The sequence below is a fragment of the Anolis sagrei genome, chromosome 4 (genome assembly GCF_037176765.1).
Source record: "Anolis sagrei isolate rAnoSag1 chromosome 4, rAnoSag1.mat, whole genome shotgun sequence".
Taxonomy (NCBI): Eukaryota; Metazoa; Chordata; class Lepidosauria; order Squamata; family Dactyloidae; genus Anolis; species Anolis sagrei.
This window is the reverse complement of record NC_090024.1, coordinates 21435251-21452076: the sequence shown is the minus strand read 5'-3', so window position 1 is coordinate 21452076 and position 16826 is coordinate 21435251. Positions and strand designations below refer to the sequence as shown.

The following is a 16826-nucleotide window of genomic DNA, read 5'->3' as shown; positions in this document are numbered from 1 at the left end:
GTTGATTATTTTATAGCTGGTTTTTCAGTATAGAAAGATGTGTTTGTAGGATTGATTCACTACTCTCTGAAATGCATGGAGATGTTTCATGTTTGTTGCTGTTGTTGAATGTGCTCACATCTCCTCTGACTTATGGTGACTTTATAGTAAATCACTCACACGATTTAGTGCTTCGACCTCTTTACATGCATTCTAGTATTTTATTTCTGGGTTTTCAATCATTAAGAGTCTTTGATTTCCATAAGTTCCTGCAACAAATCATTTTCCCCCTTCAGCTTTATATTGGGTTATCTGTAGTTTGTTCATACACTTTGGAGGCCTTGTGGGCTGAGAAGCAATACACAAATGTCTTAAAAATAAGATATGTTTGGAGAAGGTTTGCCATTGCCTTCCTCTGAGGGACTGTGACTTGAAGGAGATTGCTTAGTGCAGTGGTTCTCAACCTGGGGTCCCCAGATGTTTTTGACCTACACTCCCAGAAATCCTAACAGCTGGTAAACTGGCTGGGATTTCTGGGAGTTGTAGGCCCAAAACATCTGGGGACCCCAGGTTGAGAACCACTGGTTAGTGGGTTTCAATGGCTGAGAGGGATTTAAACCCGGACCTACCAGACTCCAACCCAATCCTTATACCTCACAATATTTCATACAGCTGAACAAAGCCTTCTGTAATTTGGCATGTAGCAATACACTAATCATCATCATCATCATCATCATCTTTATTTAAACTCCGCCACCATCTCCCCAAAGGAGACTCGGGGCGGTTAACATGAGGCCAAGCCCAGCAAATTACAGCAGATCAAAATCAAATACACAGCAAATAATAACACTAAATAAAAATAACATAAAAATAAAAACAAACAGCAAAATTAATACAGAGTCAAACACAGGAAATGAAAATAAAATAGTACAGTTGCCCCCTAATGATAAAATTAATCAACTAATGTTGATGTAGACTTTACAAATGTCAGGAGTGATGCCTAGTAGATTTCATGCCAGTAAGGCAGTAAATCTGCTCTAGGGTTCAGCCTGAACACCTTGAGTAGCTCATATCAAGTTTTAAGACTAAAATGTCTACACCATTCAACGTCTGATCCTAAACCTATGATAAAGCAATGTTAGAACCATATCCTTATATGCCATCTCTGACTACATACTTTCAGTCTCCAGTAAGGTCGTCTAAATCATTTCCATAAACTTGTCTATAATGGTCCCAAACCCCACTGTCACCGTGAATGGACCACTGGCTGTCTTCACAAAGACTAATCAGCAATCCAGATGGACACCACTATCACCCCTTTCCCTAGATTAACCCCTTCCTCCTTCCTAGTTGCACAGATGCCACTTTCTGATGTCAGCAGATTCAACAGGCAAAAGTCTGGCACTCAGGTGGAGCACCTAGGATGGCTAGGAGCAGCAGTAGCAAAACAGAGGATGTAACAGCCCAGCAGAACCAATACAGTCCCAGGCCATCAATAATCTGGTGACAATGGCATGAGATCCAAAATGTACATGCTGGATCAAGGACTACACCAAGCCAGATTTACTGGGCTAGCCTGTAGATGAGCCCCATGTCACTGTGCAAGAAGAGATTGGAAACTGTATTCCAACCAGAATGTGTCTCACAGACCCAACCTAACTTTTTTTTTCAAAAGCAGAAAAAGCAATCCATTAGTACAACAGGGTGAATTTACATTCTGTTCTTCTCTTCTTGTGACATGAACACCTGGTTCTGATGGACAGCCTCATCATAATCCCACAACACACACACACACATTTGCTTGCATTTTAGTTTCTTAAACATCATTTTACAATATGACAGTAGCATGATGTGTTTCACCTGGGGCCATGTGTAAAAAACTCTCACCTCCATATATGGATACTCCACTTGTTAAAGAGAATTTCCAGACATCTTATTATGTACGTAGCTCTGCTTCAGGCTCTGTCAAGCTATTTTGCTTTTATGGTCATGAGTGTGATGCATTACTAGAAGGAGCTTACATTTGTCAGGAGCCAGATATTAAAATAGCCGTGGTCTCCTGATACAAACACAGTGCGGCACGCATGGGGGTACATTTTGGTGCCAAGAACATTATGCAATTAAGCAACCTGATTTGCACCAGTTACACAGATCAATTACTTAGATCCTAAAATCTGGGATTTTATTGGGCAGGTTTCTCTTGTAAGACCCTCTAGGAGAATAATGTCAGAACTTCTCTCGATCTCACACGTTCCTGATTTTGCTATAATTGCTGAGGTTACGCCTAGATAATTGGGCAAGTGAGAAAAGTCAAAGTCTAGGGATTGGGGAATTTGGACTTTCCATTAAAATGGTTATTGAAAGGTTCTTCATGTCTCTGTTGTGATCAAGGTATTTTGCTTAACAAGCACCAGGTCCAACCCTACCATTAGGTGGGGTGGCTGCCTCAATCTGGTTTTAGATATCACAAAAGTGGGCAATTACTTGCTATATGTTCAAATTGTTATTTTACTGCCAAGGAGAGGTTTAATTTGTGTGTCAAAATAACTTGGTTGGCCTTGGGCAGTTTTGTCTAGGATGAGTAGACGAGACAGACACCATCTGATGCTTCATCTCAGGCAATAATTGTCTGCGGTCAATTTTGGAAGTTTGCTGAAGAGTGAAAGATCAATTTTAGGCAAATTGAAGGTACTAGATCCTGAATATAATAAGAAGCTACTCAGACTGACAGTAGAGACACACAGGTACAGCTCTGTCACCTCACTTTCCTTGACTGGAAGGACAATGAGTTGTAACACAATTGCCTGTATCTTCTCCTCTGAGCAGCAACTTTAGTGGCACAGGAAGTCACTGACTAGTCCCAATTTTAATCCTACAAAACTCAGACCATGACCAAAATATTGTATGGCATATTTCTAAAGGTAAAGTAGGCTAAATTATTTATTTATTTAAAACATTTATATTCCACCCTTCTCTCCCCGAAGGGGAGAGAAGAGTACAGCCATCTTGATCATCTACATCTAATCAAATTGGCCTGGTAAGGTTTCTATTGCTGCTTTATTGCACTGTCCCACAGCAAAGTTTTTACTTGGTCCCACAGCAAAGTTTTTACCATCCTTCTGAAGGACAGGTGAGAGGGGACCGATCTGATCTCACCAGGAAGGGATTTCCATATATGGGGGACAATCACTGAGCTAGCTCTCTCTCTTGTCCCTACCAATTGTGCCTGTAACAATGGCAAGATGGAGAGCAGGGCCTCCTTGGAGGATCTTAATCTCTGTGATGGTTCATAAGGGAGATGGGTTCGAACAGGTAAACTGGGCCAGGTCTATTTAGGGCTTTATAGGCCAAAGCCAGCACTTTGAATTGTGCCTGGTAGCAAACTGGCAGCCAGGGGAGCTGGTGTAACATGGGAGTTGTGTGCTCCCTATATGCTACCCCAGTTATTAACCTGGCTGCCTCTCGTTGTACTAGCTGAAGCTTCCAAGCAATTTTCAAAGGCAACCCCACATAGAGTGCATTGCAGTAGTCTATCCTGGATGTAACAAGAGCGTGGACCACAGTGGTCAAGTCCAACTTTCCAAGGTACGGGTGCAACTGGTGCACAAGTTTTAATTGTGTGAAAGCTGTCTGGCCACTGCCATAACCTGGGATTCCAGGCTCAGCGAACTCCCAAGCTGCAAACCTGTGCCTTCAAGTGGAGTGTAACCCTGTCCAGCACAGGCTGTAACCCTATACCCTGTTCAGCCCTGCGACTGACCAGGAGGACCTCTGTCTTGTCTGGATTCAACTTAAATTTGCTTTGTGGATTCCCTTGAAGCTGCTGGACTGAGTATACTGGTTCAAGCCAATGGCTGTTGCAGTCAAACAGTGCTTGAAAGGCTATTCACTGTGCTCATTCCTGATCTCTTAAAGAAAGGATAGGAAGCCTTGATACTGGAAGGAGCAGATCCCCTAATAAGTATCTGCGCAGGTTCTGGAAGGATACACCCTATGTGCCCCATCAATAAGTCCAATTTCTCTGCATCCGGATGGTGGAGGGGGAGCCTTCTAAGCTGTGATACTCCATTGGTAGGACTGTTGTGTCTTTGGTAGCCTAACAGTACAAATGCAGGTATTATCTAGGAATTACTCACTTAAAGACTTCGAGGCCTAACTTATTCACTCCAAAATATCTATGCACGTGGTTTTGAACTATTTTAACCTTCTTAACCTGTTTTTAACTTGGCAGCTTGTTCAATCTATTTTCCAGCCCATATTTGTACTCTTTTAAACTATTTTAATCAGCCAATACTGATTTCACTTGATCACATACTGGGCAGAATTCAAATAAATCGATAAAAAGGATCAGAAAGAATTCCCTCCCTGAAGGCTAACATAACTGAGGCCTCAGATTTTTTTTAAAAAAACTTTTGCAACATTCTGCATTAACAATGAAGTTATTAGTAACATAATTGGTATTTAACATCAAATGGCTGCAAATGCATTCTGATCTGGAAGAGCTACATAAACTAAGGGAGTCATTTCTAAAGTGTTGGGAAGATGTTTACTCTTATAGAGATGGGTTCAGTACAGGCTACAGCAAGGTTTTTTGCACATCGTCTGACACTGACCAGAGAACATCAGTTGAGAGCTCAGATCTTCCACAGGAAACAAAACTAACAAAACCTGATAAACCACCTTAATGCGTGGGAGGCTCAAAAGTGCTTGTTTCCTGCCAATAACAAAGGGCACGAGTGAACATAAATTGAACCTAAAACAGAGCCTGGAAAAGAGCTTCAACTGCATCTTTCTTCAGGTCTGGGAGCCATGGTTAATTCTGGACAACAGAGAACCAAGAAGAGGATCTGATGCCACCCTTTTTCTATCCATGGCAATAGTCCAATGGTTTCCAACCTTCGGCCTTCCAGCTGTTTTGGACTTCAACTCCCAGAAATCCCTGCAAGCTTACCAGCTCTTAGGAATTGTGGGAGCTGAAGTCTAAGATATTTGGAGGACCAAAGGTAAGGAACCACTGCAATAAATAGCTGAAGAGGAGGATGGCTTGAATGTTGCTTTCCAGCCATTCAGTGAAGTTGCAGAGAGCACAGCAAACACCTGGATCAGGAAACAGAATGGAGAATCTTGGGATTTAAAGTGCAAGAAGCAACTTCCCAAGCTTTGGAAACATGTGTGAGATATAAAACGGATTGAAGCCGGGGAGATGACGCCAACTTTCTCTTCTTTGTTCCTCTCTTGCCTGCTTTTAGCTAGTCGTTAGTCATCAATTTTTTTAAAAATGGCAGCCAAGTCAACAATGTACCATAAAGTTTTGTGAGGTGCAGCTGTCCTGCTAGTGATCTTTGAGAACAGCTGTTTCTACCTTCCTGACCCTTTCCCAAATGGCAAATTCTTCAACTTTTGAGTCCCTCATGTGATGAAGTGTTGAAAGCCTATGAAGTCTCAAGCCAATTTCTTTCTCCATACAGGATGTGAACAAAATGTCAATTGATGTGAAAGGGAGGAAGGACAGGAGAAAAAAGAGTTCTCTAATTACCATCACCCACTGCTCTAACTTCTCTAGTTTCTTTTCTTCCTCTTCCTCTTTAGTTAGGAAGCATGAAAGAGGGACAATTGTGCTGAGTGGTTGTGTGATGTGCTACAGCTGGTACCACACATGTTATAAATAATGACCAACAAGCTCTCCCTATTTTTAGCATTAGGAAGCAAATGCAAAGAGCCACTGGAAGTTTCATGCATCATTCATTTCCACCGGTCCATTTTAATTGCTATTCCTAAAAGTCAAAAATCTCTAGGCAAAGGACCAGCTGGCATCTCAAATGGGAATGTGAAACATTTATAGCTTAGGAAAGTTAGGAAGTTTCTTTTTCTCTTTGGAACACAAGCACCACATCCTGCCTCCTAAATAGTGTGTTTCATTGTGGAATCTGCTTTAAGATGTTTTTCCAAAGGTTTGTAAGATATCAATGTCTCTATATATAGAGGCCATCTCTCTTCTGTCTTCTTTGTTGTGTGCCTTCCAGTCATTTCAGACTTACGATGACCATACAGCCAGCCTATCATGAGGTTTTCTGAGTTAAGAGTGACTGGTCCAAGCTCATCCAGTGGGTTTTCATGGCCAAGCAGGGATTCAAACCGTTCTCCAGAGTCATCGTTCAACACCCAGACCACTACACCATGCTCACTTCAAGGACTGCTTTCTTATCTGATGATATGTAAAAACGTCAGAAGTATAGCTAGACTTCAATTCTGTTTAAGAGAGAAGATAACTGACCGGCTGGCAAAGCGATGGCTTTAATGGACTTGATGGACTGCTTTTAGGACAAGGCCTTAAATCAGTGACTGTTTGACTGTTTGAATGTTTTATAGTGTTTTAAAATTGTTTTTATTGAAATTATATATTTATGTTTTTTGGTTGTGGGCACCATGGTGTGCTGGTTGTTAGCCACCCTGAGTCCCTCTGTGGAGGTCAAGATAGGATGGGATACAAATGTCCGAAATAAATAAGTAATAAGTAGAAAGTCTAGAAGCTTGAGAGCAAGGTATAACCACAAACTTGGGACTACAAGATGCCAGCATGGTTACTGGATATGACGGCTGGCGATTTCCTGGAATAATTTAACCACAGTAATCCATGCAGTTGTAACTTTGCAATTAGGTTTACAGTGGGGCTGCACTCCAAAGGTACATCTACACTGTAGAATTAATGAAGTTTGATAGCCCTTAATGATCATGGCTTAATGCTATGATATAGGGGGTTGCAGTTTTCCAAGGTCTTCATCCTTCCCTGATAAGGAGTGCTGATGCCTCACAAAACTATGCATTCCATAGTATTGAACCATGAGAATTAAAGTGGCCTCAAACTGCATTAATTCTACAGTATAGATGCACTCTGAGTGGGGCTGCCCTTGAAGACAACTTGGAATCTGCATCTAAATCTAAGTGAAGCAACTAAGTTTCTGACCAGAGCATCATACAGAAAGTGTATAACACCAGTTCATCAGTGCAGTTATCCCAGGCAGGTATGAGGGCAAAGCTTCATTGCCCCCCTCTAGAGTTGCCCATTTACATCATGTTTGCATCTACAGACCTCAACTATCTTGAATGTCCTTTTTTCCTAAGCAAGAAAGACTTAAAGACTATCAGGACCTGATTTATTATGATTTCATTTACCCAATCATTTTGGTTGCCCATTTCTCCACTAGAATCACTTCTACTACACAGTGGGCACACTTTTAAAATGTGTGTATGAAAAAGTATTAAACAGAAATAAATGCTTCCTGCTTCCCATTCCTATGCCCCCTCTTACCGGTTTTCGGGATCTGAAACAGCCATGTTCCGCGTAACATAGCACATTTTGAGTGGGATTGTCTTCTTGTCTCGGTTTATAGAAAGAGAGAGCTGGGACAGAGGATCGGTGGATGCATTTCCTAAGCGCGGTGACTCCGGTGGCGGTGTTTCCCATCCAATTTCAGAAACAGGCGAGCCTTTCTTCACGTAAGGGGTGGCTTCTCTCATGTATTTCACTGGGGGAAAAATACAGGAAAATAAAATATTTAAGAAAAGTAAAGAGGACAAGATTTGACAACGGTATTTCTAGCTGACTGAACTGAACAAGTACTACTTGTAGCAGTACTTCCATATTATCAGCTGGGATGGACAGAAGAGCAAGAAGGATTGTCTACCATCCATAACCAACCACTCACAGTCCTTTAAAATGTTATGAAAGAAGGGAGGAGAAGAAATATAAAGGAAGAACTTGGCCATTTAGCATTTGGGAGTCTGGTTGGTGTTGGAGGGAGGCTATGGAAGAAGTTTAAAAACATATTTAGCCTTCTCTACCAAAGAGAGCTGGTGTCTCACCAAACTACATATTCAAATCACACTAGCTAATTGTTAGTATTCACACATGTGTTATGATGATAGCAAGAAAACTCTACCTCATGGGGTTGCTTGTATGGATTCCAAAGACAACACAATTGAATAAGCATTATTGTTTGCAGGGGGAAAGTTAATACTTAGACTGAGAGGGGGAAAGAAAACCACTGCTCTTAGAATCATTATTTATTCTGGCTTTCGCCAGTTTATAAACCTGTAATTAATTACTTTGTTTATCTTTCTGAACTGCTTTTTGAATAAAGATCAAAGCAATGTGCAGTGCGTATATATACGTGCACACTCAGCTATTGTTTTCAGTTGTTAGCTGGCTTACTAGCAGTTTTAATAAGAGAGCATTTCCTCTTCCTACAAGTCAGGCAGGTAGTCATAGACTTCTCAATATCAAGAACCATAGCCATATAGACACAAATGCCATATAGACACAAATGTGACATGCTTCTGGTATCACGAATGAAATGAATTGGACTATCATCTTCAAAATGCAAATAAATTTTTTCATGTCAGGAGTGACTTGAGAAACTGCAAGTCGCTAATGGTGTGAGAGAATTGGCCGTCTGCCAAGACATTGCCCAGGGGACTCCCTGATGTTTAATGTTTTACCATACTTCTGGGAGGCTTCTCTTATGTCCCTGCATGTGGAGCTGGAGCTGACAGAAGGAGCTCAATCTACTCTCCCCAGATCCAAACTGCTGACCTGTTGGTCAGCAGCCCTGCCAGCACAAGGGTTTGAACCCATTGCACCACCCCGGGGCTCCTCTGCCAAAGGGTGCTGGTGCCTCACCAAATGACAAGTGCCAGTATTCCACACCATTGAGCCATGGCAGTCAAAGCAATGTCAAGCTGCATGAATTCTATAATGTAGATGTACCCAAAAGTCTGATGTTACTCCAGGAAGAGTCTTGGGCTTCATCTACACTGCAGAATTAATTGTGATTTGGTGAGGCACTGGCCTCTTTTGCAGAGAAAGCTAAAGACCTTCCAAAACTACAACTTCCAGGATTCTATAGCATTAAGCTATGGAAGTTTGAAGTGGTGCAAAACTTGTGCAAATTCCACAGTGCAGATGCACTCTTGAAGGCTCCATTCCAGCAATGGGTAGAAAAAAGGTCAAGAGATGCAGCCAAGGTAAAGTGAGTAGACCTGAGCATAATTGTTACCAAAGTGGACATCTTCCAATGAATAATGCAATCTCAACTGTATGTACATCTCCTAAGGAGCAAGCTCTAGATCAAAGCATCCTGGGGCTCATACACACTACAGAATTATAGTACACTATGCAATTTGAACTGCTATGATTCCAACCTATGAAGTCCTAGGATTTGTACTGGTGATACTCAAGAGAACACTGGCTTTGAAAATGTCCTAAACTGCTAATCCCAGGATCTTATGGTGGGATTGTGGCAGTTGAAGTGGAATAATCATGTTAATTCTGTAGTGGAATTGGCTCCTGCTTTACTAGAGATTTTGTTCCATGGAAAATCATGCCATGCAAATCTTATCCAGACTAAGAACTTGTGTCCAAGTAATACCTCACTGTAGAATTTAAATAGCCTTTTATCTACAAGCTTTGTTGATAAGAGAAGAGGAAGCTGGCCCAGGACAGAGAGAATCAGGTGGAAAATTAATGTTTCCTCGTCTATAAACCGAACCCCACAGGTCCTAGTAGTGCAGGTTTTTCCCTATTTCCCCCTACTTTTTATATCACAAAATCCTGAAGTTGTAGCACTTACACACAAAAAGCAAAACACCAGTGTCACCCAAGATGTTTTCCTCAATAAAAGCTAATGCATGAATACCGAACAATCAAACCAGTCCATACTTCAGGAAATAATGACCGGCTGCTCACTGGAGGGAAGGATATCACAGGCAAAGATGAAATACTTTGGCCACAGGATAAGACAGGAAAGCTTGGAGAAGATGCTGGAGAATATGGAAGGAAAAAGGAAGGAGGGCTGAGCAAGGGTTAGATGGATAGATGTTATCCTTGAAGTGACTGGCTTGACTTTGAAGGAGCTGGGGGTGGCAACAGCTAACGAGGAGCTCTGGCATGGGCTGGTCCATGAGGCCATGAAGAGTCAGAAGTGACTGGATGAAACAACAACAACGAGAAGCAGGATTCTGTTTCTTGTTTGTTTATTTAAATAAAAGAGATACCAAAGGAAAGGCATCAAAGAAAAATGCACCGTGTATACAAATCATATAGAAGACATGGGAGATATATATAATATAAAAATCCTGGTAGCAAAATTAATATGAACAAGGATGAGTAAGAATCAAAGCTCAGAAAGCACTCAGAAATTCAAGGATGTCCTGGAAGAAATAAATGTCTGACAGCTACATAGGCAATAAATTACACTTTTTCAGGGGCTTGAGACATTTATGTACCCATCCATCTTATTTTTCTTACAGGTAAAGCCTTCCAAGACAGCCAGTAATAGGTTTAAAAACAAGTGAAAAGCCGGCACACAGCATTCTTAAAAAACACCCTCAGACATGGTACAATCAAAACAGAAGGAGAGTAAATTTTAACAGTGAAATAATCAGAAGAAGAATTCGCATATATATCATGCTTAATAAGACCATAAAAGTTAACAAGTAAGGAAACGTGGGTCTTGGAGTTCTATATAGGTTTAGTACTCTGACAAAGAAAATCTCTTTTCTATACCAGATACACCTTGGAATCATACTAAACATTTGCTAAAATGTTTGGAGAACAAGCCCTATGAGGAGCGGCTTAAGGAGCTGGGCATGTTTAGCCTGAAGAAGAGAAGGCTGAGAGGAGATATGATAGCCATGTATAAATATGTGAGAGAAAGCCACAGGGAAGAGGGAGCAAGCTTGTTTTCTGCTTCCCTGGAGACTAGGACGCGGAACAATGGCTTCAAACTACAAGAGAGGAGATTCCATCTGAATATGAGGAAGAACTTCCTGACTGTGAGAGCCGTTCAGCAGTGGAACTCTCTGCCCCGGAGTGTGGTGGAGGCTCCTTCTTTGGAAGCTTTTAAACAGGGGCTGGATGGCCATCTGTCAGGGGTGATTTGAATGCAATATTCCTGCTTCTTGGCAGGGGGTTGGACTGGATGGCCCATGAGGTCTCTTCCAACTCTTTGATTCTATGATTCTATGATTCTATGATTCTATGACATGAAGATGCATTTTAGTTTATTAAACTACATGTGTCAACTGAAGCATCTTTAAGCATCTCTAGGACACTGTGCAAAGGATGTCAAACTACATGAAAAGAGATTCTACCTAAACATTAGGAATAACTTCCTAATGGAAAGAGCTGGTTGACAGTGAAATATGTTGACTTGGGAGTCTTGGTGGAGTCTCCTTCTCTGGAGGTTTTCAAACAGAGGCTGGATGGCCATCAGTTAGAAGTACTTTGTTTGTATATTTTGACATGGGAGGGGATTAGATGGGTTTTACGGTCTCTTCACATTGTATGTATCATGATGATATGATTCTTGTTTTGAAACTCATAAATGGTGGTAATAATAGTCAACAACAGCTAAAGCCAAATCTCCACTCTTAGCACCTTGGATTCTTGATCTGGATTTGGGAATAGATATTAGAACTTCTACTGGAATTTAAAAGACCCCTGTCTCTCCAAGTGAGAGAGTCCCCCTCCCTCAGAAATACATTCATTTTCTTTGCTATTTTGAGAACCAAGTGACCTGTCTCCCTATAAATCTATTTTTATCCATTGCACTCCAACAGCCTCTGAATATGAACCTTCTTTATTCACCTATGGCTTTAATGCTATGTTCCATGCTCTTGGCAAAAGATTATTTTTGGCCTCACTGGAGACTACTGGAAATGCCATAGCATCTCCTAAGAGCAATGGGAGCAGATCAAAATGTCACAAGCTTTAAGAGTTTGGAAGTCCACCTGGAACAAAAGGAAAGAATCAAGGCCAAAGAATTGCTGGGGTGGAGAAAGGATTGCTGGGGTGGGGGAAGAAGAGTATATTTTCCTGGGGCAGGAGCATCCAAAAGTCCTGATCCAGCGGTCATTGCAACCTGATTTCCAGGCAAAGGTGAAGTGAAGCTAAGAGTAGCTCACACCCAAGGTTATTTATGGAAATTTATTTCCCTATGAATCCAAGTTCCTTTTATCCGATCTTGTGAGATGTGTTGGAGTCAATCAAAAGTAACATCAGAGCACAGCATGGGGCCGCCTGAACAGTGTGATGCTGGCCCGGTCTCTTTTGTAAAACAGAGATTACCTTTGTGCAGCTAAACTTCAAATTCTAGTTGGAGAGATAGATTGCTCTGTGCTTCCCTATGGCACTTGTTCTTTCAATAACTACCAGTCCCTGAGTGTTTTGCACAAAGGGAAGAAAGAGAGATACCTGAAGAGAGAGACAAACAACATAATAATAATGGATAGTGATTCCAGGGACTTTGGAAGCCTGTTCTTCTGGTAGAATTCACTATAACAGCAGCCTATTGTGTTGCTTAGTATATAGTATAGTGGGCCCTTGATATCCACTGGGGTTTGGTTCCAGGACTCTTCTCCCCCCCCCCCCCCCCCGCATTGAATATCAAAGTCTATGGATACTCAACTCTCATTATACACAATAGCATAGTAAAATGATGTCCCTTATACATGATCTTTTTTAAAAAACCAAAAGTTTGTTTTTGGAGTAAAAACAAATAGTTTCAAGCCATGGATGACTGAACCTGTGAATGTAGAGTCCGTGGATATAGAATCCCCGATCTAAATGGTTTGAGTATAGGCATGTCACCGAAAGAATTTCCCCTTGAACTTGAATCTCCCCCTATGAACCAGTGTGAGCTCTAATATCTGCCGGGGAGGCCCTTCTCTTGCTCCTACCTCCGTCACAAGCACAGTTGGTAGGTACAAGAGAGAGAGCCTTCTCGGTGATATCTTTGGAATTAGATATTAAATTAGCCCCCACCCTGTCCACCTTCTGTAAAGCCTTAAAAACTTGGATATTCCAATGTGCCTTTGAATGACAATTAGCTCCCGATTAGGTCTGCCCAGCCCTAACCTGTTGTCTTGGCGTTTCTTAGCCCTTTAATTTAATTTACTCAGCCCCAGCCCTATAGTTGTGTTTTGCACAGAAAATGTAGAATTAAAATAGAATGATTTATTCATAACTCTTAAAGTTGTGTTTTTGTCATGGGCTCACAATATGCTTATTAGAGGGGGAGGTCCATGTTCCAAATGTGTACTTCAGTGGTGCATAGACCCTGCAAGCTGTGATTATACTTGTTGTGGGATTTAATTATTTTTGAAGATGGATGTCTGAAGGCAAAGCTAGAAAACTTGTTTTTTTTAAAAAAGTAGTATTCATAACATCACATTCCCATGTTGAAAGCTGAAACTGAATTAAAATCCATAAACAGGCATATCCTGTCAGATACACTGCTGATTTGTATTAGCTGACTTCCCATTTCATCCAGAAGGAATGTTGTCTGACTTTCAAACTTTATCAAGGTGGCAAGAGGAAATCTGTTATCTTTTATCTTCTGTCTTGATATTGCATCTCACCAGTGTTTGGAAGAATGATACACAAAAAGAATTGTCACTCATCATAGGCATGAAAATGTAAAAGACAGGGTAAAATCAAAGGTTATGGGGGGGGGGGGATGCCAAAGATGAAGAATAGAGAAGGAGAATGATCAATTTAATTTTGCAAGACCTAAAGCTTATTCATCACAAATACATTCTTCAAGCAACCATACATGGACATGGCTTGCTGGCCAATATAGAAATCAAACTACATCATTGGAAAAGAAAGATGGAGAATGTGGTATATTTGTAGAGCTCCTTGAAGCAAGAGGAACAGAATCTACTTGCAAATATGGAAAACAAAATAATGCCCCTCAGATTAGAAATGCTCAATATATATGCCCAAAAGAGGACATCAGGGATTGCGGTAACCATAGGATATCTCCTACACAAGCAAAGTGGTGCTCAAAATTATAGCAATTACTTTTACCATACGTAGAACAAGAAATGTCAGATGTCCACACTGGGAAAGAAAGAGGCAGTAGGTAACATATTGCAAACATATTACTGGATAATAGAACACACCAAAGGATTTCAGAAAAAAAATAATTCATTTGAAATGTGGCACTGAAGAAGAGTTTTATGGATACTATGGGCTGCTAAAAAGACAAATAATGGTGCTAATTAATACTGAACTGTCCCTTGAAGCCAAGACAATTAAATGGAGATTGGCATACTTTGGGCATATCAGGAGGGACATGAGAGAAACCTCCCTGCAGGGTAGTTACACATTCGGGCATCCCCTGGGCAACATCTTCATGAACGGCTGATTCTCTTACACCAGAAGCGACTTGTAGCATGCAACCATGAGAAGTAATGACTCATTAGATAAGACAACAATGCTTGGGGAGGTAGAAGAACAATGGGAAAAAAGGAAGGCTGCTTTATAGATGAATAGGCTCAATCAAAGAAGCAACGGCCCTGAGTTTGCAAGATCTGATCTGGGCTATTGATGACAGCCAACTTAAAGGTTTCTCATTCATATGGTCACCATAAGTTTAAATTGACTTGGCAGCAATTAACAACATGTGAAAATTATTAGGAAATGCTGGTGGAGTCTATGGGCCATTTCCATATGAAGATTTGATTAATTACACTTGATATAGAATTTAGACAAGCACTAGAAAGCAGAGCTGTGGAAGCCTAGCCTTCCAGATATGGTCTTCCAATCTGTTATGATCTCTCAACGCTGGCAATAATTGCTAGAGCTGATGGAAGTTGCAGTCCAACAACATCTGTAGGACCATACATTTCCCAGCCCTAGTTTAAAATTCAAATAGATGATTCCATAAGCCTTTCTACAAGTCTGTAATTATCATGTACCAATTAATAACCCATGGTTTCTTTGTGCAGAGCAAATTAAAAACTGCGGTCAAGCAATTAAAATTCCAGTGTTCCGTTACTTCTAGTTATATCTTCCCATCCATGCACACACTATTTTGCCCCGCCACTCCAAAAATGACAGGAAACAAGAAAATGGCAGTTGAATGAATCAATCTGCTGGCATATGCTGAAGTCTTTGTGTTTGTGGCTGGATTTGTGAGGCAGCCAGTGCTGCATTCAAAAGAGCACTTCATTTGTGCATCCTTCTGCCAAACCCCCAACATTTCCACAATTAATCCTTTGTTACTATTCATGGATAACATTTGGAAAAAGAAAAAAAAGGGGGGGGAGCACATTTCTAACAAGGGAACAAGCAAACTGGCAAAACTGATCAAGTCTATCGGGCGTCATTTCTAAGAGTTCCTGATATGCCTTATGACTCATGCAGGTTAGCAGGAGAGGGGGAGAAAAATTAGAAGACTTTAGGCTACAGTGCCTTATATCTTTGTTCTTAGGGGAACATGAATGGGAAGTGTTGGTTTATGGTATGAAAGCAAAAGGAACGCTGTGCCCTAATTTGATCAAAGACAGCAGATCAAGGACTTTCAAGCTTTTCAGGTGAAGTGGAGAGGGAAGTACTTTCTTCCTTTTAGAAACCCCACTTTACAGTCAATTTCATGAAGTGGTTGAAATGAAACAAGCAAACTAATGTCGGAAGGATTACTGTTCTGAGAAGTGTGCACACCGGTGAAAAATGTGGTCAAACAAAAAGCTTCACAAAGACCATCACTTGACGCTAATACGAATTCCTTCCTTTTGCTAAACCCTTCTGAAAAGTTGCACATACATACACCCTTTCCCACTAATTGACTCATCATTCCAGCTGATGTGCATGGCCCGAGCATTGGAAAGCCACAGCACATGATATGTATGAGAATTGTTCTATGGAAAAATGTTCATTTAGTTAAAAACAGATCCGACAAATAAATGTAGATTGCTGTGGGATTCCAGCATACTCATGGAGTCACACAAAGAGACGGGTAAATCTGTTTCACTTGAAAAGTAACTTTGTGTTGTTCCATTTCTGCATTTGTTTGCAAATTTTCAGTAAAAAGGCTGCATGAACATTTCTGTGCATGTTTGTGTGAACTACTTGTTAAAGGGCCTTTCCAGACAGGCCCTATATTGCAGAATTCGATCCCAAGTTTTCTGCTTTAAACTGGAATGTATGAGTCCACACTGCCTTGTAATCTGGGATAAACTGAAAACCTGGGATCAGATCCTGGGATATACAGCCTGTCTGGAAGGGCCCAAAGAACTGGAAGGGGCTCCATAGACCATCAGATCCAACTAGTGAAAAATGTGGTCAAACAAAAATCTTCACAAAGACCATCTCTAATGCAGGATCTCCAGCTAAAGCATCTGCAGCACTAACTGTCCAGCCTCTTTCTGAAAATGTCCAGAGAAGGAGACCTCACCACCTCTCTTTTACTGTCAAGACATCCCTTCTAATGTTGAATTGAAACCAACTCTCTTGTAACTTAACTCCATTAGACCTAGTTCTATAACTGCTGACTGCTTGATATTGTTTTGTACTGTTTTATACTGTTATTTTTATGCTACTGTTAAATTGTATATTTATGTTTTTCTGATGTGGGCGCCATGGGGTGCCGATTTGTTAGCCGTCCTGAGTCCCTCTTCAGAGGTTGAGATAGGACAGGATATCAAAGCCCTAAATAAATAAATAAATATTCTCTTGAGGCAGAAGAAAACAAACATGCACCTCCCTTGGTGGCACTCCTTGAGATACATATGTTTGCATTTTGGCTGCTCTTTCATGGTTGAGATAGCCACTCTGTCAAACATCAGGGCCAGGCACGAATGAATCATAAGTTCATTGCAATCCATTCTTAAGACAAGGGAGACACGAATCTTGGTTAGCAAGTTCTCATCAGACATAAAAGAACCAAAATGGAATGTGCACAGAGTCCACAATTATCTTGAGTTTACAAAACCTCTAAAACCCATTAGAGCAGTGTTTCTCAACTTGGGGTTGGGACCCCTGAGGAGTCACCAGGGGGTGT

At 41.0% G+C, this 16826-nt stretch overlaps 1 protein-coding gene across 1 annotated transcript in view; it reads right to left on the bottom strand.

The window, feature by feature from the left end:
- The window catches only part of SNTB1 (syntrophin beta 1), a 149156-nt gene that overhangs the window by 47523 nt on the left and 84807 nt on the right, over window positions 1–16826 (bottom strand). The window contains exon 2 of the mRNA XM_060775833.2: window positions 7289–7505. Coding sequence (XP_060631816.2) covers window positions 7289–7505 — 217 coding nt within the window. The remainder of the gene's footprint in view (window positions 1–7288; window positions 7506–16826) is intronic.